The 24,022-nt window shown below is 36.8% G+C and overlaps 1 protein-coding gene across 1 annotated transcript; it reads left to right on the forward strand.

Annotated features, from left to right (window-relative positions):
- Nucleotides 1–1,020: 1,020 nt before the first annotated feature.
- Nucleotides 1,021–19,257, forward strand: CREBL2 (cAMP responsive element binding protein like 2). Its single transcript, XM_039876379.1, has 4 exons — nucleotides 1,021–1,224; nucleotides 12,580–12,777; nucleotides 13,926–14,070; nucleotides 16,145–19,257. The coding sequence occupies exons 1-4, from the start codon at nucleotides 1,210–1,212 to the stop codon at nucleotides 16,147–16,149; spliced, it is 363 nt and encodes a 120-aa protein (XP_039732313.1). The 5' UTR covers nucleotides 1,021–1,209; the 3' UTR covers nucleotides 16,150–19,257.
- The last annotated feature ends 4,765 nt before the right edge of the window (nucleotides 19,258–24,022 follow it).

The raw sequence follows: 24,022 nt of genomic DNA on the forward strand, positions 1-24,022 counted from the left end.
TTAGTATATTCAGTTGTGCAGCCATCACCAAATCAATTTGAGAATATTTTCATCACCTCAAAAAGAAACCCAGTATCCATTAACAATCACTCCCCATTCCTTGCTCTCCTCCCTCCCCACGGTTTCCTGACCCTCCCCTCCCTTTTTGTTTCTTTAAACATACCTATTCTGGACATTTCGTCATAAATGGAATCTACAATATGTGACCTCTTGTGTCTGGCTTCTTCCATTTAGCATGTTTTCCAGGCTCACTCACATTGTAGCATGTTATCAATACTTCATTCTTTTTAATGGTCTAATACTATTCCTAATTAATATAGCATAATTGTCCTATTCATCTATTGATGGACATTTAGGTTATTTCCACTTTCTATTATAAATAAAGCATCTAGGACAAAATATTAGTGAACAAGTTTTAATATGGACATATGTTCCCATTTCTCCTGGAATCACTGGCCATATGGTAACACTATGTGAGAAACTGCTAAATTGTTTCCCGAAGCAGATGCACCATTTTACAGTATTAGTTTCTTTCTTTTTTCTTAATAAGGAACTTCAAGGTTTCCTCCGTGTTCCTAAGACAGCCTGCTCTCGCGGCCTTCCCGTCAGCGTTGCCTCCGCCCGCCAGACCTCCCTCCTCCTGTGTGCAGGCCGCAGCAACCCAAGGGCCAAAACCTCCAAGCGATCCCAACAAGGGAAACGTAGCTTCGGCCTCCCGCTGGGTCCCACCTCCGCTGCGCGTGGGGCAGAAGGAAAACACGCTTGGCAGAGGTTGTGTGGACGTTGTAGTTTTCTTTCTAGGCAGCCGTGCGCAGACTGCGGTAAGGACGACTACAATCCCCAGAAGACCGCGGTGCTACGGCAGGCTGAAGTGGTCATTCCGCGCGCAGCACTCCCGAACGCCCGCCCGGCCCGCCGCTCTCCAGGGTGTCTGTAAACACGTCCAGACTGTCATGGAGGGGGAGGAGGAGGCGGCGGCGGCGCAGGGAGGCGTTTTGGGCCGCCTCCAGGGTCCGCTCTGCCATTACTGAACTGATCCCTTGTCCCCGTGACTGTGGCATCAGGGAAGCGAACTGTTAGGCGAAAGGAGGAGGCACTCAGAACCATATCTCCTTCTTCCCCCGGGGCGGGGGCCGGGCCGGGCCCGGCCGGCGAAGCCGGGGAGGGCAGGGGGAGGGAGGGCCTGGCCAGGCCGGCCTGTCTGCCGAGATGGATGACAGTAAGGTAAGTCCTGTGGTTTGCACGCGCAGCTGCTGCCGTCGCCTGCTTGTCGCTAAATGTTAGTCTTGCCGCTGAGTCTCAGCTTGGTAGACCATGCCAACACCCAAGAAACACCTGTCATAGACATCCCTGCGCCTCCAGTTATTGCCCCGTGGTACCCAGTCAAGAATTCAGGGAACAGTGAGTGGAGCTGCGTTTTTCCAGAAAGGGCCCACTCCTCTGGAAGAATTCACTTCCAGGGCAAGCCTGTTTTTCAGCTTTTTCGGGTAGTGCAAACCCTGATCCTTGACTCGCCTGCCAAGATAAGTGAAGAAATTACTCCGCTTTTCCTTTTTGCCTTCCCTTGCCTCCTCCCAGCCTTTCTCCAGTTTGGAGGTCTTAACTAGGGCACCCTGAACCAGCCTTGTTCCCCTTGACGGTTCCTCTTTCTTCTCTCTGGCTCCCTTACTCAATGCCCCATTCATATAATCAGTTCACTCCCCCTCTGAGCTATTTTCCTGTGGTTGGTTGGAATACTCTGCTAAACTCCTGTTGCTATTCGTCCAGAGTCTGGAATCCAACTTCCTCCAGATAAACCTTCTCTAAGAAAAGTAGTCAATTCTTTCTTGTTCATCTATCTTAATATCCCATCACAACCCCCCTTTCCTTATCCAAATCACTTATCCGTATGTTTATAAGATAACAGTGTTCATTATTGGTTAATTCATGTAGTTTATATATGTATAACCTATTCTGTCTTTATGTATATTCACATTAGCGTTGTCTAGTTTTCATGAATATAGGGACGGTCAGTTTATAAATCATCAGACTTCTAGAATTTTCCAATTTTTGAAGTAGAAATCACTCCTTCCCTATGCTTTTAGGCAGTCTTTCCACAATCTCTGGCATGCTGCTTCAGATAGCTTTTTTCTTTGTTTGGGTGCCCTTTTCCCCTCCAGGTAACCAGTAACACTTTGCTGCTGTCAAGTTTTGTTTCATCTTCGGAGAGATTGAAAAGATTTCCAGCTTCTCAGCACTGCTTGTGCTAACCTACATTATCTCTTCTTCCTGCTCCTGCAGAAGGCTCTGAGAAAAGTGATAGAAGGGAAAGCCCAACACGGTACTCTGGAATTGGAACAGGTTGCTTGTGAAGTAGCAAACCCAAATAAGAAATGGTATTTCTGCAAGAGAAAGGGGAGTTCTTAAAGTTTTCCAGAAAAATCAGAAATATTTTTCTAAAAGTCTTTGCTACCTCCCTTATCTTTCAGTGTTAATTTTGAAGTTAATAATACTGTCTCTGTTATCTTTTATAATGTTATGGCTGTTTAAGGATGCTAAAATAACATATTCTTAATTTCCTCAATTTGAGACTCTCACATCTATTCCACATAATTTTCAGTTGTTTCATTTTCACACCTTTGAAACAATAAATTTCTTGAAGTCTTCAGTAATCTCAAATAAGTCCAAGAAAAATACATAGGATTTTGAGTTATTATGCTTACCTATAAAATCACATAGGAGTTATTTTAAAACTAGCAAACTGTAGTGGCGGGAGGATGTAAAATTTTATTGTTTGCCTAAAAGAGCGAAGTTAAATTTAGGGAGTAGACTGACTGTACTTTACTTTTATAAGGTTCACAGATATGCAAAATAAATTCAGTTGTCATTCTTTATTCTTTGTTTTTATGAGAGAATTTAGAAACCAGCAGTTTCTTAAGTCTTTAATATAATGGAAAAGAAAATCCATTTCAGTCTCTGGATGAATAGTGCCTCTGTGAATACACTACTTTCACTTTGACTACATGTCATAATTTTTGATGAGTAATATTAAAACACATGTACAGCAAGACTGGAGTGCTTTCAGTAGTAAGGCAGTGTGAAACTGCCCTTAAATAAGGCTTTGGCAGCTCTCAGTCTTTCTTTTTCTGTGCTCTAGTTGTTAGTCCTCCTAGTATATACATACATACTCCCACATAAAACACATTTTTTCTTCATATCGTGTGAGTGATAGAGTCTCTCAGGTTCCATTTTCCCCTGAGTAAGAGAAGGTGAGGGTTGGGCTGGGAAGTGTGGCAGCTGTGCTAGTGAGAGCACAAAGGATGACAGACGCTGACAGCAAGGCTAGGGCAACAGGTAGAGGATGAAGTGGATAGGAGCAGCAGTTACAGAGAAGCAGTATTTGAATGAGCAGGTCAAGAAACAGATGATGATGATGTGAAGACCTTTCTTTAAAAAGATGGTGTATCCTGAGTTTTCATTAGTGGCTATGACTGAGTTTGCTAAGAGCTCTCCACTTTCCACTTTCTAACTTCCCAGAGTAAGAGCAGGACAGCTTTGCCTCCTAAGCATCTAGCAATGTGCCTGGTACAGAATAGAGTACCAGTTAATAGTGATTGAATTGAATTGGAACAGAGTGGCATCAAGGAGAATGTCTTAATGTGCCTAGGCTTTATTAATCAATGTGATCCATTGAGCAGCCAGCTAGAGTATACAGATGATAGCAAATGAGAAAAATAAGGCAAGAGATATATTAGACATCTAAAAGTCTTGGGGCTTGGGAAAGTGGTAAGTAGCAGAATTCAAATACTGAGTAGATCTCTACTAGGCTATTTGAGAAGGAACCAATCTTGGCTAAGTTATTTAACCTTTCTGAACTTCCACTTTATCTGTTTAATGGTCAATACCTTCTTCATGGGCTTTGTTGAGGATTAGAGATAATGCATATAAAGCATCAAGTACATCTAACACATAGTAGGCACTCAAAAAAATGTTATCATTATTATATTACCTAGCAGTGAATTTCTTTGTCCTTAGCAAAGTGCAGTAGGCACCAGTGATCATTTTTAGTAATTCTTAAGTGTGTGCTGTGCATAACATTTGCAGCTCTGTCTATACCTACACTACCCTTTGCTCCTAACAATGCCCCAAAATGGGGCAGGGTAAATGGAATGGGACATGAAATGAACTTAAGCTGTGTCCTTAACTGTCAGATTATGTGAGAAAGGTAGTCTCCTGAACCCACCTGCATGCCCACCACTAGGAAAAAGTACTCGTTCTTATGAAAGCCTTTTCTTCCTGACCTGCATTCAATTACAAAGAAAATCGAAATGTGTTATTTTCAGAGGCTTTAATCATAGACAGAAGGTTCTGATTTTATATTTGACTTTTATGTTTATGGAATGAACAAATGAGTAAATTGAAATATCTTACAGCAGTGTGTTCCTGCCGCAGACTACAAGCTGGTAAAAGACCACTATACTTTATTGCCCAGCCTGATAGTTTAGGGCATCAAGTTCCAGTTGAGGGACTTATGAGAGAATGGGCCAGCTGCTGGCCATAATATGCTAATGTGGGCTGCCATTCTCCTCCAGACTTCCTTTCCACCTGCACTACACATGATTATCTGAAAATGAGGTTTCTTACACCTTCCTTACCCCTTAGATAAGAAGACAAGGTCTTCTACATTCAGTTGCTCTGAGTGGTGCTGGTTCTCGCAAAAATTTTAGTTGACCAAAAAAAATCTCTTACATTCCCAGACCTGTCCTTTGGTCCCTGAAGTCCCTTCTATTGGCTCCTTAGCCATCCTATGCTACAGTTGAGCTACCCTCCTTGGGCAGTGCCACAAAGCTCAGACATTTTCTGCTTTTTCTGTCCTACTTTATCAATGCTTTCCACAAGACAGAAGAGCCAGCACATCTGCTAAATAGATCTCTGACAGTAGATGTTGTTTTAATGTGCCTTCCTTTCTTATCTAGGTTATATGCAGTTTTTAACTAGGGTACCTCTGCAGATAGTTTAGCTCTAAGGAGTAATTTGAATACTACAGAAACCAGTTGACGTTTAACCTTATTCAGAATGTTTTGCTCTTTGTTTTCAGAAGTTTGTTTATTTATCCATTAATTCATTAAACATTTGTTGGAAATCTAATACGAACCAGGGATTGTGCTAGATAGTAGAGATACAAAGATAAATCAAGAATTTATAACTATTCTCAGGAACTTACATTTCAGTGGACTAGGCAGACGCATAGACAAATAATTACAATATAGTGAGGTAAGAAATAAGTAACAGAGGCAAAGTGGTTTTAGGGGCATTAAGAATGGATGCCTGACTGGATGTGTCAGACATGGGCTTATACAGTAGGAATAAATTTAAGGAAGAATAAGAGTCTCCTAGAAAACGGGAAGGAGGGAATATCTTGTAGTAAAGCATATTGCACTGGAAAATAAGTATTTTGGTACAAGCTAGAGCAGGAATTGGCCAGATAGTAAATATTTGTAGACCATGTGATCTCTGTTGCAATTACTCAACTCTGCCCTTGTAGCAGGAAAGCAACCATAGGTAGAATGTAATGAATGGGTGTGGCTCTGTTTCACTAAAACTTTATTTACCAGGTTAGGCAATAGGCAGTAGGCAATAGGCTTCGGCTTGCCAGCAGGGCTGCAGTTGGTTAACTCCTGAGCTACAGCATAAGGCATAAGTAGAGGTGTGGGCAGGGATAAGGATAGAAAGATGATCAGGTGGGATCATGATATGCCTGGCAAGTCAAGCTAGGAAATTTGGGTTAGTATTTTTCAAAGTGTGGAATAAAGAAGACACCTGCTCAGACTCCTTGGAAATGGGGCCTGGGAATTTGAATAGGCTCCCCAGTTGAGTGGCTCATATGCTTACTGAAGTTTGAAAACAAAGGCCGTAGATGTTGGGGTGGCATTGAAGGATTTTAAAGCAGAGATGACAGTATCAGATTTGTGTTTTCAAAGAAGAATGCTAATGGCTATGTGGAGAATGGATTAGGGAGGGTAAAGATATAGGATCTGGGACAAGACTGGAGGCAGATGGTCCAATTAGGAAAGAACATGAATTTTGGCATATAACCAGAGTTCAGATCTCATGTCTACCACTTTGAAGCTATTATGATTTTGGACAGATAATTTCATCTCTTCAGAACTGAATTTCTTCACCTATGAATTGGGTGTGTTAATGAAACCTTACTGAGTTATTGCGAGAATTAAATGTACTATATATGTGAGCCCATAGCAAAAGAACTTAGTACATAATGGGTTCTCAATAAATGCTAGTCCTTTCTGACTCCTCACTAGCTTGGTTAGATTGCTCAGAAGAAAGTCCTGAGCTGAAGACCATGTTAGAGACTGTTTTAGTGCAGGCCGTGGTTGACGCAGCATGCATAAAATCCTCCAAGGATGCAGAGTTTAGATAGAAGAGAGAGCCGAAGAGACTGAACCCTGAAAAACGCTAAAATGACCTTAAGAAAGGAGTAGGACTCAGCAAAATAAACTGAAAAGGCGAGGTTAGTGATATTGGAGGACAGGCAAAAAGGGGCTGTTATGCCATCTAAGGGAGAAGAGAATTTTAAGTGGAGGTGGTGGGGTGAGGGGGGGGATAGTCTACAACATGAGATGCTACCCCCAAAAAATCTAGTAAAGGAAGTTAATGAAAAAGTATATCCATTGGACTTAGAAAACAGATCGTTCGTGAACCTAGGGCAAAAGCCAGAATGTAGCATTAGGGAAGAAAGAGGTGAGTGGGAAAGGAGCATAGACAGTTAAGTATAGAGCACTCTTACAGAGTCAGTTTATAACAGTTTTAGGCATTGATAGATATAGGTAGTATTAGCTTCAAACAATAATAGCGGAGTAGGCATAGGGATTGGGAGAGGCTGGAGTTAACTCTCAGTTTAGTGATGCTTGCTTTATCCTTTTCTTCTTCTGTTGATTAGAAAAACTGGCAGATTAGCAACAGGAAGATGTGATTAGTCATTCTCTCTTTCTGAAGATCTGGTAAATCGGAGAAAAAGCCTAACCCACAGCTGTGAAGGAAGTTATGGAAGCCTTACCACCACATGAAAATGCAACTACTTGTTTTGTTTTTTCTTTAAAGTGGTGAAGAGCAATGGCTGGGCACATTCATATCTATCTTATTTTTCTTTAATTAACTGGAGAAAACTTTTTATTTTATGTGTTTAAAAGAAAAGTGAAACAGGGCCCTTCTACTGTTTTCCTTTTTAGCTGGGGCTGATGCTACCACTTCATGTAAATGCAGTAATTCTCTGAGACTTACCAACTTGAAACTTTTATGAGTTGCCTTAAGAATTAGAGCATTAGGATGTAAATAAGTACAAAAAGGATGGTAAAATAAAGAGTCCTCAATTGGTTTTTCAGATTTTAGATCCCTTATGAGGGAGCTTTGTTTAAAAAAAAACCTACTAATGTTAGTAGTGATATCATATTAAATCAATTTTAAAATATTGCTAATTTTTTTTGCATTTATTTAGTTATCAGTCTTTTTAATAAATGCCCCTTAAATGCCTGGCTCTGGGCTGGATACAAAGAGGATTACAGAAGTAGTAGAAAACATAGCATCTGTGCCTAAGGGACCTACATGACTAGAAGAGATAGAACTTAAATCTGGGAAGCCACTAAAAAACAATATAACATATAAACTCAGTGCGATATTAACTATGTTCCAGAAATTTGGAAAAGAAAAATGATGGGCAGAGGGTGATTGTCAGAGCTTCAAAGAAAGAGGGCTAGAGCTGATTCTAAACAAAGAAAGCATAATATTTACCATTTCAGATGGTTGGGGGAGAGAGAGGGAACATTTAGAGAAATGAGAGTAGGTAAGAATGCATGGGATAGGGCGAGGTTTCTAAGGAGAATGGCCTGACTTGATATGGGGGCTGCCAGTTGGGAATAACAAAAATTACTGACTGGGTGAGAGGAAGTCTGGATGTAGTGGGCTGAATGCTGGTCCCTAAAAAGATATATCCGTGTCTTAATCCCTGGAACCTATAAATATTATTTATATAGTAAAAGAGTGAATATACATGGTAAAGTACTGTGATTGAGTTAAGGATTTTCGGAGGAAGAATTTATTTTGGATTATCTGGATGGGCCTTAAATCCAATGACATGTCCTCATAAGGATGAGACAGAAGGAAATTTGACAGACAGATGTGGAGGCAGTGAAACCACAGAGGCAGAGATTGGGTTACCGTGGCCACAAATCAAGGAATGCTGACAGCCAGAAGCTGGAAGAGGTGAAGAATGGATTCTACAGTAGGGCCTCTAGAGGGAGTGCAGCCCTGACAAACTTCTGGCCTCCAGAACAGAAAATAAATTTCCATTGTTTTAAACCACCAAGTTCGTGGTAATTGTTATAGCAGCCACAGGAAATGAATATACTGGATATGGTGACTCAGTAAGCAGTACTGAGCCAGAGGTGTTCTCTTGAGCTTGAGAGTAACATGGCCAAAGGGCCATTAAAGTTTATTCTTTCTATAATGATTAGGTATTACTTTTCTACAATGAAAAAATATATACGAAAGTTATCGTAATAAGCTGAAAAGAAAGGTTGTTTTGGCAGCTTTTTGCAAGATGGATCAACTATAGAAGTAGGAGTGGAAAAAGGGAAAAAGTAGGGAGACCCATTGGGAACCTATTGTAATAATGTGAGTAGGGCCCTAACTAATAGAGAGGAAGAGCTAAATCAGAGATTTTATAAAGGAATAAATTGGCATGACTTGTGGGTGGGCATGGAGAGTCATAATAGTTGAGGGAGATTTCAAGGAAGCATAAAATGAAAAAGTCTATTACTTTACCTCCTCTCCACTTCCCTCCATCAGGTTCCTAATGCCACAGTGAGTTGGGTTAAATAAATGACTATATAGCATTAATATAGCAATACATATAAAGCACCTGTCAGTTTTAGAGCCTTTTCAGGAATTGTATGTTCAGGTTAATGAGTCTTACCTAGGGACCTGGAGGGGAATAGTCATGCTTGATGATAGTGAGTTACCTTGTGACAAGTCGCTATGATGCAAATCAGGGGACTTGGGTTCTAGACCCTGCTGTGACATTGAAAATCTCTGAACTAAAATTTTGTCATCTATGAAATAAAGAGATCACTATACATCTCTCTCTCCCTCCCTTCCTCCCTCCATGTATGTGTGTGTGTGTGTGTGTGTGTGTACGTGTGTGTATCACCAGCAGCACTCCTGTATATACTGATATTCTACCCTTTATAACATTATTTCATATCTACTGTGTTCCATGAGTCTAAATACATTAAAGTTAAGGACTCTATCTTATATTAATATTCCTAGAGTTTTATAGTGTTTGGAGCATAGTGGGTTTTTTTATAAATGTTTGTTGAATAAAGGGATTAATTTTTCCCCCTCTTTACCTGAAAAAGGTGAGGATCATAGGGTTGACCTCACCTGAAGTAGTATGAAATAACGAGATAACATGTTGAGTGCCCAGCTGAAGGCTTAGTTCATTGTGAGTGCTGCTGCCCTGCACACCTTAATTTAGCCTTGAATTTTAAGTTTTTGTTGTTTGTTTCTAAAAAGCTAGAAGTACATTGATCCAAGAACCTTTAGAATATGATTTAATCCGCACACCTCATTTTAAAGAAGCCCCTAAAGAGCATGCAATTACAATCATGTCTCTTTCTGGAGAAGTTAAACCTGTTGACTGGGAAGCCTGTGACATCCACACTCAGGTTTCTGTTCTTTCTCTATAACAGTTAAATTTAGAATTATGAGGAACTCCCACTTGGCTAAATCCAGTAGTTTTGTCTTAGTTCCCAGTCTTTTTAAACACATTAATTACAAAATTTTTAAATCATAAAATACACAGATGAGAAAAAAGCTTCCTCACAGAAGAAATAGGAGAGAGCAAAAGGGCAATGTGTTTATCACTGAATTTGTAAAAATTTTATGAAACATTGGTAAGAATGATTTTTGGCCCAGAGATATATAAGGAATTAATGAGGTTGGTTTTGGTTTTAGTTTCTGGTTCTTAGTTTCTAATTAACTTCCCCTATTCCCCAATCTTTATGGCTTATGAAATATATAAAATTCAGTTGTTAACACTATAGTTGGCAACTAGTATAGTAACTTACGTTTGTATAATGCCTTTTCTTTACAAAGTGCTCTCACACATTATGGTACTTAAAATTTATGATAATTCTGTGATGTACTTGACTCTCTTGAAAACTGGTACACTAATCAGATTTCAGCTGGCAACAAAAAACAACAATTCAGTCTATTACTGAAGAAAAATTAAGCTAGAGAGAGGTGGTGGTTATGTAGTTTTAAATGTAATTTTACAAGAGATGACATAAAGTATAGAAACCCTGGATTCATTTACTATGCCTATCTAATTTTAAAAAAGGAATAAAATAGTCTCAATATAAATATTTTGCTACCATGAAAACTAAACAAAGGATTATAACTTTTGTTTGATTTTTATGACTGTGCTAGGTTTGTTTCAAAAAAATCAATGAAGTTATGAATTACTCTGTGTTCTCTTGCTGGCTTCTCAAAGACAGCCACTCCTGAATTAATTAAAACCAGCCACATATGAGGTATTGGATTATAGTGTTATGTGATGACCCATTTTACTATGTAAAGAATAGATGTGATTACCATTTATTTCACTATAGACATGAGTTTATGCTGTAAATATATTGCTTTTAAAAAACCGTAACAATAGCAAATACACTTTGTTTTAATGTAGGGTGATTTCTAAATATTTTATTAAAATTAACTCGATGAGATAAAAGCGTAATTTAAAATTTAGCCTGTAGTAATATTTGAATCAACTAGTCAGCCTGCACTGCTAATATTTTGACTCTGAGGAAAAGTTTCTTGAGATGTATATTATTATATTGGAATAAAGACATGATGATGCAGAATAGAAAAGCTTTAAAAGACCAAATTTTGAAAAGTTGAAACTAATTTGAGAGTAGTCCTGAAGCAGCTAGCTAAGATGGTGGTGGAAAGGAAAGATTTTTTTTTCTAAAGCCGCGGAGTATTCAATTTCATTTTAGAGCCATCTGATAAAATGCTAGATACAATGGTTAGCCATCATGTTATGATACAGGGTCTGGTAAATGTGGCTGATCCACATTTAAAGTGTGGTTTTCTTGACCTAAAAATTATACTTACTAATTATCTTATCTTTGTAGGGTACTGGGCATTGTTGGTGTATGATATTAATAGTGATTTCAAACAAACAAATCACAGTCTCTATATCCAAATGAATATTGATCCTTTGAGTTTTGTTACCTGAGAAGGTTTCTACATTTATTCTAATGATTTGCCAATGTCTCAGTTTTGCATCTTCTCTTTTAGAATTGCCTTTAAAGCCTCAGCAACATTCCCTTCAGTACACTAAAGTTAGGACGTTTTTATTCTCTGAGGGTAATTTTCAGAAAGAACGGGACATAATTCATAACCTCTTCAGATAAACAAAGTGGATAATCACTTTGAGAATTTAAAGACAAATGTATTGCTCTAAAAAAATATGCTCTAAAGACATATCATATGGTGGCTTGTAAGAAACTGGCCCCAAAAGCACTTTCCAAAAAAACTTGTTCGTTGGAATAAATGAAGCCCTCTCAAGGTGACTGCTTTAAAGAAACTTATTTGATGTATAAGTTCAGGTTCATGTTTTTTAAAATTCATCATCTTTACTTCATAGTTACATTTTGTATAAGAACTTGGGGAGGTTCCAAAGCTAAACAATGAAAATTAAATTACTTTTTCAGTCATGAAAAAATTGTGCCTATACAGGTAAATGAGTAACATGGATATTGAGAGGATGTCTTGTGACACCAGTGGGAGCAGGTAGAAATCTCCTGAGACAGACTAGGGTTATAATGATAGGCTTCTAAAGGCAGGTGAGAATTATCCTGAAGATTTCAGGGACTTCCTGTGTGTTCCTTTGAGCTCAACAAATTTGCAGAGGGAATTTATAGCCACATTGTTTAAGATACTTATTTATTTTTACATATACATAATTTCATATACAAATTTTATATTTTTTCTAATTATAAACATTTAAAAATCATTAAAAAATACAGGTGAGGAAAAACTATTTATAATCACACCTATCAGAGAAATCCTTATTGACCTTTTGTTAACATTCTTTCTTCTATATGTTGTTTTATAATGTTGAGAATATGCCAAACGTAAAGTTTTGAATATTGGGGTTTTTTTTACTTCTTTTCTCAAGTCAATAAAAATTCTTTGTGAACAAAATATTTAGTGGCAAACTTTTAGTTTACTCAGTTACATATGGTTTATAAAGTTTACTGTTAAACTATTCAAAGCTTATTATTGAAGAAATAATGAAAATTTATATTATTTCTCTCACATTCATAGTATCAAAAGTATCAGAAAACATAATGAAGCAAAGACTCATAAGGCATTTGATGGGATTATGCTTTTTGAGTTCCACAGGCTTCATTTATTTATTATTTGTAAATGTTTTCCTTGCTAATATGTAGCCATAGTCACTTTCCTAGACACAAAATTAAGAGAAAAAAAAATTATTTATTCTGTCTCTTGCTGAAGGTGGTTGGAGGCAAAGTAAAGAAGCCCGGCAAACGTGGTCGGAAGCCAGCCAAGATTGATTTGAAGGCAAAACTTGAGAGGAGCCGGCAGAGTGCAAGAGAATGCCGAGCCAGAAAGAAACTGAGATACCAGTATTTGGAAGAGTTGGTATCCAGTCGAGAAAGAGCCATATGTGCCCTGAGAGAGGAACTGGAAATGGTAAGAAAGTCTGTCAACATAACACATGAAAAAAATCAACCTAAGCATGACAAAGAAACATACATTAAAACATGAAGATATCAATTTTCACCTATCCAGTTGACAGGCATGGGAAAGAATATTCATTGGTTAGCCAGGATGTACACACATAAGCATTTTTGTACACTACTGGTGGGAGTAGAATATGCATGAATATTTCATTAAAGGATTATTTATAATAAAAAAATGGAAAATAACAAACATACGACATTAGAGTATCGGTTAAATAAATTATACTACATTCATATATTGAACTACTTTACAGCCAGTAAAAAAACAGTGCACATATGTATATATTACTGATGTAGAAAGACATTTACAACGTGTTGCTAAGTGGAAAAAGCAATATAAAAATATATAACAATATGTATAGTATGATAGCATTTGTGTTTAAACATATTTTTTTGGCATGTTTTATTCATTCATTTATATTTTGGGTAGTGACTGTAGAAATGTAAAAGAGAATAGGTAAAAGAGGTTGGAGAAGAGAGAGATAATACATGATCATTACAAAACTGGGATAGGCTACCTCACTTTTTAGAAGGTAAGAAAATAAGGTTGGGGCATGAAGAGAGTTCAGATATGCACTATTTAGTAGATTTTTAAACTATATTGAATTTGACTTATGCTCTAAATTATTTCTTACCTTCTGCAATATAAGCCACTTGAGGCATAATTTTAAGACTGATTAATCTTTGTATGCCTCCAAAGTCCATAGTACACACTCTAGTAGAAAGTAGATGTTAAGCGAATGTTTATGAAAGAGAAAGGAATTGCAAAGTTACTTATTTTAGGAGTAGAAGTAATGCGACCATTAGCAAAAAGAGATGAATTCTAGTTAGTGGCACACTGAGGAGATGTTCTTTTAACCAGAGGGGCATTTTTAATTTGAGCAATACTCCAGTATATCACAAGAAGATTCAATAGCAGTTTTTCACTCTCTTCTGAAAGATGGCAGGCCTTGTACATGTCTTAGATTTTAAATAGGAAATACAGTGGAGAGTACGATTTCCAGCAGCCAACTTGATCTCTAGGTATGGGAGTTCTTTTGTCTAGCATTTCTACTAGTAGTCTCTGAATTTTACTAAAATATATTTTACATATTTCAGTACAAGCAGTGGTGCATGGCAATGGACCAAGGAAAAATCCCTTCTGAAATAAAGGCCCTACTCACTGGAGAGGAGCAGAGCAAATCTCAGCAGAACTCAAGCAGGCACACGAAAGCTGGGAAAACAGACGCTAATAGCAATTCCTGTGAGTACCATATGCAGAGAGTTTATATATGTACAGGAGTGTCCTAAGGTAGGATTTCTGTTGACCACTTTCCTCCATATGTCTTTTTTCCCCCTCTGTCTGTCTTTAAATAAATAAAATGTTGATGTCATTTGTAATATACTAATAAGCAAGTGAAATGATATTAGATTCTGAATATTGAAATGCATTTTACATGGGGTCTATAAAGAGCAACTGATAAATTTATAGAAATTTTTGTATTCAGCAGACCTAGTCCATAAAGGGAGTGTTCCATTCTAGTTATTGTTAATAATATAATTATTTTTATTTATATTTTGATTTAGAGCTTACAAAGTATTTTCACTTAAATCGATCTTAAGTATTTCCTGCAATAATTATGTTAAGGAATTATCCTTTTTAATTTATAGATGAAGAAATAGCAGAGGGGTGAGGTAAGGTGCCCAAGGTCAACACAGCTATAATAGTAGAACCTGTCCTCACCTTTAGGCTCTATCTAGTAGAGTAGCCCATCATCACTTTATTTAAAAATAAAGAAAATTTTAATTGAGGTGAAATTCATATAACATAAAACTAACCATTTTAAAGTAATAATTCAGGGGCATTTATTACATTTACAATGTCATACATCCACTACCTCTATCTAGTTGTAAAACATTTCATCACCCCAAAAGAAAACCCCAAACTCATAAGCAGTTTTTTGCTATTACCCCCTCCTCTAACTCCTGACAACCATGAATCTGCTTCTTGTCTCTATAGATTTACCTAATCTGGATATTTCATATAAATGAATCAAAGTATGTGACTTTTTGTGTCTAGCTTCTTTCACCTAGAATAATATTTTCAAGGTTTATCCACATTGTGGCATGTATCAGTACTTCATTCCATTTTATGGCTGTATAATATTCTATTGTATATGCATCCCTCAGTTTGTTTATCCCTTAATCCATTGATGGATATTTGTTTCTACCTTATGACTATTGTTAACAGGAGTGCTATGAATATGCATGTACAAGTGTGTATTTGAGAACTTTTCAATTCGTTTGAGTATATACGTAGAAGTGGAATTGCTGGGTAATGTGGTAATTCTATATTTAACCACAAACTGTTTCCACAGTGGCTGAAATATTTTACATTCCCACCAGCAATATGAACTTCTCATTTTTCTACATCTTACCAACACTTTATTTTCCATTTTTAAAAACTAAAGTCTTCCTAGTGGATGTGAAGTGGTATCTGATGGTGGTTTGATATACATTTCGTGAGTGATTAATGATGTTAAGCATCTTTTCATGTGTTTGTTGGTCATGTGTATATTTTCATTGAAGAAATGTCTGCTTAAGTCTTTTGCCTATTTTTTGAGTTGTTCATTTTGTTGTTGAGTTGTAAGAGCTCTTTATATATTCTGGATTCTAGACCTTTATCAGATATATGATTTTCAGATATTTCTCTCATTGTGTAGGTCATCTTTTCACTTTCTTGATAATGTTCTTTGGTGCACAAAACATTTTTATTTTCATGAAGTCCAGTTTATTTATTTTTCTTTTGTTGTTCACACCTTAGGTGTCATATCTAACAACCCATTGCCAAATCCGCAGTCATGGAGATTTACGTTATGTTTTTTTCTAAGAGTTTTATAGTTTTAGCTCATATTTAGGTCATTGATCCATTTTGAGTTAATTTTTCTATATGGTGTGAGTTAGGGGTCCAACTTAATTCTTTTGCATGTGACTATCCAGTTATCCTAGCATCATTTGTAAAAAGACTGTAAAGATATTAGAATGAAGATGTCATGTATTGATTTCTTCATTATTGTGATTGCTTTTAGAGCACTTGAAATAGTTATAGGGAAGTGTTACAAACTTTTTATCTTTTAAAAAAAATTATAAAATTGAAAGATTGGCTTTTCAATAACTTTTATTAGAAGAGGTAGCAGTTGCCTTAATCTAAATTGAATTAAGGAGAAAAAGCCATATCAGTTCAGTTTTCCTTCAGTCTGTATTTAAAAATAGTATATACCAAACTTCATTAACCTTAAAAACATTCTTACATTGGTACCTTTGATTTATTTTTTCAGGGTGAAGATCATATGAAATGATGAGTCAGTGATTGAAGCCAATATCCTGATTACCATGGAGAATTAATAGGCAAGACTGTACCTCTTGGCTCCATTTACTACCTACTGCTCAGTAGTCATCTCTGTAAATCTGCAGTTTCTACCAAAATGTGTGATCATAGATCTCAAAGGATTTTGCTTTAACTTTTAACACATAGAAAATTTATAAACATTCATACCTGTTCTGGTTGGTATTGCCACCCACTGGCATTTAACATGTTGTAATGCTTGAAAACACAGGAGTAGAAAAAAATGGGTAAAGATTGTATTTTTGCACCTTAACTCCACATTGCTCTATTGGTTAATTTATATTCTTTCCATGTAATTTGTGTAATCGTATGTGTATGTGTGTTTAGGTGTCACCTCTTTTAATGTTTTCGACTGCCCTACAAAGAAACCAAATGGGCTGATTACTGACTGTAAGTTCTTAGCCTTTATGGACCTAATCTTATTTCTTTATATTTACTTGAGTAACGTCTATTTTCTGCATGGACCTTGATTTCTCCTGTGAGCCATTCCAGCATAAGCTGTGAATATGTATTAACAAATATGTACATTTCTATTTTTATAATCCCTAACGATATGCCTGTTTTAAATAATGTACATGTTAACAGTGTCCATCAGGAAAGCCCTGAAGACAGCCTCTATTTAAAACTTTGTTGCTGTCTTCTCAAACTATATTTATAAAAGTTTGCTAGGGCCTAATCCATATGTGGAAAATAATTAGTCCAATCTTATTTTTTTAAGCAAGAAATAACCTTTTAGGCATTTCAGCAGCATACATCACCTTGACAACCTAGAGAATATATGTATGTGTTTCTATATTTGTATGTCTATATATGTATGTGGGGAGGGAAGGAGTGAATGTTCACACACATTTCTTTGTGTAGTCAACTAAGTCAGAGAATTTTTCTAACAAAAATGGGATGAAATTAGCTGCTGAGATTGAGTTTCTGCCTCAAGAGATCTAGAACAAAATGAGGGACAAATTGCTGGTAGATCTAATAACCAGAACACTTAGTTTCTTCCCCTGAGGTGACTTTTCTTATGAATGTGTTCTGAGCCAGAAAGAAACACACTGTGGGTGTGCATCTGGTTCAGCCCAGGCTGAGCTCTGGAGTGAAACACTGTAGGCTAGAGTTGTGCACAGCACAAAGCTAGTGGGTCTGGCAGGAGATGCAGAAGAATGGAATAGTTCCTTCCAGTTCCCGTCACAGCTGCATGTACTTTTTTTGACCACCAAATGAAGCGATGGTTGAGGAATCAAGCTCATAGTATGATACACTCAAATAGACCTAGGAATCTTTTGATTCCCCATTGAGACACTTTATTTATCACTTTCTCTGGAAGTTAAATCAGGAGTCGTGTTCTCTGTTGCTCCTAAATTATAATTGTTCTTAGCTCTAATGAAGCAACTATTTGGCTTCCAAACAAAATATGTTTTGTTATGAAATGACAGTTTTAAGAGGAGGCATCATAGTCTAGATTGTCTGTGAGGTGGAACATGAGATGGACCACATAGTTTCAGATTACAGGGTACTTTTCCCCACTTCTCTTAGGCCATGCATTTGAAAAAAGTGCCTCCCCTTAGCCTGAGTTCCTAAAGATCTCTTGTGCTTAGGTTGCAAACTCAGATCTCTAGTCTAGTCCTGTGTGACTACTGTTATACCACTAGCCCAGACTGTTGGGTCTCTCTCTGTTTTGAGTTTTGGTGGACTAGGAGCTTAAGAGTATTTAATGTCTTTTTAGGGTCACAAATATAGATAAAAGGTTGTTAATATTCAGGCCTTCAGAATTTTTTAAATGTTTTAAATATAATGTTCAGATTGTAATGGGTATGTTTTGCCATCTGGTCTACTCAAATGTATATTTTTATTTTGCAAAACAACCCAAGATGTACTCTGTGTTGCTTTGTTCAGTACCTTTTGAATTCCCAGAAGAGTTGTTTTCAAAGCAAACATTCCAAAATGAATGTGACTCTTCAATGGAATGTCTCCATTGTGCTTGAAGTATTTCTTCTCCGGTTGTAATTTTAAATTACAGGGTCATTTATTTGAGCTATATACCGCCTCCCCCCTCCACCCCCCATTATCTTTACAAGAGCAGTGACTTTATCCTCAGGTAGAGGATGTATAATTTTCTGTGAAAGTAAATTAGTTTATTTGAGTTTATTCCTAAACCTATCTATTTGGTATTTTGGAGTAGATCAAACCAAGAGAAAGTTCCTTGGTTTTAAAAAGTAATGTTTGGATTGCATTGAGTATTGTGCTGGCTGCACGCTTTGGCCACCTGAAGCATGTTAATAAATGTCACTGATTAAAACAGCTGGAGCATTTCTTTCCCCATTCCAGTTGAGGAGCAGCATACTAAAACCTAGCACCTCTCACTTACCTGTAATGATGATGTACAGCTGAGAGAGAACAGAAGATGGTGAGAATCAATGAGCTCAGTCTCTCTTTGTCGGCGCTGTTCTCTTTACGCTCTGAGCAATAGAGTAATATTCTTCTTTTTTGCCCAAAGAAAGCAAGGTAAGGGGAAAATATGTTTGTATATTTAGACCAGTCATAATCTGTCATTAATTTAGCATAGACTTGCTATATATTAGAGCAACCAAATATAATATGGAATAAGTTTGACCAGGTCGTTTTAGGATATGGTTGAAATTCTTAAATTTTTTTTTCTATTTTATCCAAAAATCTTTCTATTCTATTTAAATCAGAATCTATCTTACTGCAGCAAATTCATATCACAGTTTACCAGCTAATTGACAGTATTTATCAGCATCACCATTTAGCATTTTATCTTTGAATTATGATAGAATTGATTTGGCTCATTTCATAAAGTATAGGTTTAAACTGGACTTGCCTTTAGTTAAAATAGAAAATTTAAAAACATAAATGCTATATTTCACAAGAAATCTATTGCATATTATTAATTACATATTTTGTTTTAAGAGAGAGGAAGATTACTGTTAAACCACATGGTATTTGGGGGCATTGAAGGGATTTTTCTTTCTCTAAAGATCATTGTACAATTATATTTTTATGAAAAATAAAATATCTTCACCAGAAATATCTCAAACTGTCTGTTTCTCAATGCAGAAATATGTTTGTATAAGAATAGGGTAGTAAAAGTGTCATTTAGGCAGAACTGGTCTTGGATCCATTTTCTAAGTCACCTTGAATTATTTAATATTTTAGCCTGTTTCCTCATCTATAAAAAAGAGGGAGGTTAACTTTTAGAAGAAGTAATTGGTAAGCTAAATAGAAGTTATGAAAAACTGCTTAAGTAGTAAAGAATTACATTAAATTTAAAATATGTATGCCTGGGTTTGATTATTGCTAGAATTTAAATCACTAGAGATAAACATTTATTCAATGAGCTGGAATCTAGATATGTAGTGTTGTATGTATCGCATTTCAAAGTCTTTTTAGGGATATCATTATGTTTACCCCTAGAATGGTATATAATTGGAGGCTCTTTTTAGCAATACAGTAGTCCCCCCTCACCCATGTTTTCACTTTCCAAGGCTTCAGTTACCCTTGGTCAACCACAGCCCGAAAATAGTAAATGGAAAATTCCAGAAATAAATAATTCATAAGTTTTCATTTGTGCAACATTCCGAGTAGCTTGATGATATATCAGGGGTGAGGGGTGGGGGAGGTGCCATCCTGCTCTGTCCTGCCTGTTAGTCACTTAATCGTCCCTTTGTCAGTGTTTCCACGCTGTATATACTCCTGACCTGTTACTTAGTAGCCATCTAGGTTATCAGATCGACTGTCGTGGTATCACAGTGCTTGTGTTCAAGTAACCCTTATTTTACTTAATAATGGCCCCAAATTTGCAGGAGTAGTGAGACTGGCAATTAGATATGCCAAAGAGAAGCCATTAAGTGCTTCTGTTAACTGAAAGATGAAAGCTCTTAATAAAGAAAGGGAAAAAATTATTTCACAGACTCTTTTGTGAAGTTACGAAGAAAGAAAAAGAAATTCATGCTAGTTTTGCTGTTGCACCTCATCAAAAATTACAGCCATGGTGCATGGTAAGTGCTGAGTTAAGATGGAAAAGGCATTGAATTTGTGGGTAGGAGGCATGAACAGAAAACAGTGTTCTGATTGATGGCAACGTGTTGCGCCAGAGAGCACTAAGTGTATACCGGGATTACAGCAAGGGATCCCCTGAAACAAGTGACCACATTCACGTGACTTTTATTACTGTACATTGTTATAATCATTCTACTTTATTATTAGGTATTCTTAATCTCTTACTGTGCCTAATTTATAAATTAAACTTTATCATAGGTATGTGTAGGAAAAAACATAGTATATGTAAGGATTTGGCACTATCTGAGGTTTTAGGCACCCACTGGGGTCTTGGGATGTAACTCCATAGATAAGGGGGGACTACTACACAACTATAGTAATTAAAGGACTTAGGTACTGGTTGTCGACCTTAAAAATGAAATGAGGTCTTTAGCCAAAATGAATTTATTAAGGGATGGCAGAGGGATCACAATTCAGGACAAGCAAACTATGGTGAACCATAGGGAAGTCTGAGGAGACAAAGGGAGCATCAGCTTTTATTAGGTTTTAGGAGGAAATTGGGGAGGGCTGTGGCAGTTCTCTGTTGGTTGCAAGCAGTGGGCAGCTTGCTGCTGGGTCAGAAGTAAATCCTCTTTCTTCCTGCAAGCTGTGGTGAGTGATACACAAGGAGACCCCTCCCTTCCTGGCTTTCTGACTCCATTTTGATCTGGGTTTCCTCTGTTCATTTTCACATGGGACATGAATAGATGGGTCAAGTAAACAAAATACACTCCACAAATTGTTGTAAATACACTCAGAAATTTAATATATGGCTAAAAATTTACATTTTAAACCACTGGAGGAAAAAAATGTATTACTTTTAAAAACTGCTGTTGAGACAACTGGCTAGCCTTATGGAAAAAAATAAGCTCTTCCATTAACAAACGAACAAACAAAAAAAACCTCTCTTTCCTTTGACAAAATTCTAGATGACCAAAGATTTAAACATTCTACAAAGAACCTGAAAATACTGAAATAAGGGAAGTTAAAAAAAATGCAAGTGGGGAGGGGTTTATAGGCAAGACACACAAGACATAAACCTGACTACACAAAATAACAATGTCTGTTTGAAAAAAATACCATAACAAAGCTTTAAAGACAAATGATAAAAGGGAAAATATCTGCTTCACAATGACAAAGGGCTAATTTGCTTAAATAAAGCATTTTATTTTATAGGTGAAAGTAATAGGTTTAGAGAGGGGCCCATGATCCAAGTCAGGCCAATCAGAAGCAAGAAGACTCAAATCTGCAACTTTTGTGAGCTCTCTGGGAAGCGAATTTGCTCTTTCCTTCTGGACTTGAAATACAAAAAGCCATAAGGGCTAGCACTCTTGCCCCATTTGCTCCCACTAAAGCAAGCCAGTGCAAGGCAGAGCATGGAAAGAGAACCATCTCTCCCATTATACTGAGTCTCAAATTCAGTTATGCCTGAAGCTCTACCTCATAATTCTTAGTTGTAGGAGCCAGTTCATAACTTTTTTTTGCCTAAATCAATTTAGGGTCTGTCACTTAAGATCAAACAATTCAGTACTGATAAACAATTCACTACTAAAACAGGCAAAAGACATGAAAAAATAATCGCTTTATACATTAAAAAAGTTGTCCTCACTCATAAGTAAATAAATGTATATATATTAAAATAAGATACCTTATATCTATCTGGTGAGGGTCAAGTTAATAAAGGTCGAATTAGTCAGTAAAGGGAAACAGTTATGCTCATGTGTTATTTGTAGGGGTATGAATCCAGCTGCTACTGTGGAGGTACAACATTTTGGAAGGTAATTTGAATAACATCTATCAAAATACAAATGCACATACACTTTGACCCAGCAACTCCATTTTTACAGATTTAGCCATCAGCTATATTAGCCCTTTTGTACAAAGAAATGTATAGGATGTTTATTACAGCATTATCTGTAAAAGCAAAAAACTGGGAAAAAATAGCCACTAATAAGGGGACTCATAAATTATCTTATATCCTTATAATGGAATACTGTGTAGTCATTTAAAAAGAATAATCTGTGGCTACTGTCAAAAAGACAAGAAATAACAAGTGTTGGAGAAGATGTGGAGAAAAGGAAACCCTTGTACACTGTTGGTGATATTGTAAATTGGTACAGCCACTATGGAAAGCAGTATGGAGTTTCCTTAAAAGATTAAGAATAGCACAACCATATGATCCAACAATTCCTCTTCTGGGTATTTGAAGAATATGAAAACACTAATTCGTAAAGATAATATATATCCCTAGGTTCAATTTGCAGCATTATTTACAATAGCGAAGATATGGAAACATCAATGGATGTGTCCATCAATGGATGAATGGATAAAGAACATGTGGTACATATATACACTAGAATACTACTCAGCCATAAAAAAGATGAAATCCTACCATTTGCAATAACATGGATAGATCTTGAGAATATTATGCTAAGCGAAATAAGAGAGATGTAAAAGGACAAAAACCATATGATTTCATTCATATGTGCAATATAAAACAAAAAAAGTAACAAACGAACTAACAAAACAAAAACTCAAATAGACAACAGGATGGTGGTTACTAGAGAGGAAAATGGGTGTGGGGAGAGCGAATGGATAAAAGGGCTTAACCATCTGGTAACAGAAGGAGACGACTTTTGGTGGTGAGCACACAACAGAGGATATGGATGTCAAGTATAATGTTGATATCCTGAAATTATACCTGAAATTTATATAATATTATTTACCAATGTTTCCTCAGTAAACTTAATTTAAAAATATTCTGATATGGAAAGATCCATAATACATATCAAGTTAACAAAACAAAGCACCAAATAGTTTGTATATTATGTTCTTACCTATATTTTTTTAAAGGGTGTGGTACACACACACACACACACACACGCGCACGCACACGTGCGTGCGCGTGCTTTTATATCCATAGACTATTTCTGGATTGATAAAAAATTATGTAAAAAAAATTAACCTTTAGCTCTGGAGAAGGGGATTAGGAGACGAGGTTTAATGTAAGAGAGTGATCTTTTCACCACATCATTTTGTTGTGGTGGTAGACAGCTTCCAAAATGGCCCCTCATGATCCCTGCCTGGTATAATCCCCACCTCTTGGGTGTGGTATTCACACTCTTATGTAATCCCTTCCCCTTGAGGATGGACAGGACATGTAACTTGCTTCTGACCAGTAATAGTGATGGGATGTTACTTCTATGGTTATGTTACAAAATATAGTGACTTCTGTCTTGCTAACAGACTCTCTCCCTTGATGGCTTTATTAAGAAAGCTGCCATCCTGGAGAGGCCTATGTGGCAAGGAGTTGAGGGTGGCCTCCAGCCAACAGCCAGCAAGGAATTGGGACCCTCAGTACAGTAGCCCTAGATGAACTGAATTCTGACAACAACCAAATGAGCTTGGAAGTATATCCTGTCTCAGTTGAACCTTCAGATGAGACTCCAGCCCTGGTTGACACTTTGATTGCAGTCTTATGAATCAGAGGATCCGGTTAAGCTGTGGCCAGATTCCTGACCCACAGAAATTATGAGATAAAAATTGTGTGTTGTTTTAAGCTGCCAAATTCTGGGGTAATTTGTTATGCAATAGTAGATAAGTAATATAGTTGTTTCATTTTTCCTTAAATATAGATTTCATATTCAATGTATAAAAATAAACATTTAAAATATCTTCCAAAATAACCAAAAAAGAGCAGTAATGACCCACATTCCTTTTTTAGACTCCATATTCACAAAGCCACTTCCAAATTATA

The sequence above is a fragment of the Pteropus medius genome, unplaced genomic scaffold, assembly GCF_902729225.1.
Source record: "Pteropus medius unplaced genomic scaffold, Ma_sr-lr_union100, whole genome shotgun sequence".
Classification (NCBI taxonomy): domain Eukaryota; kingdom Metazoa; phylum Chordata; class Mammalia; order Chiroptera; family Pteropodidae; genus Pteropus; species Pteropus medius.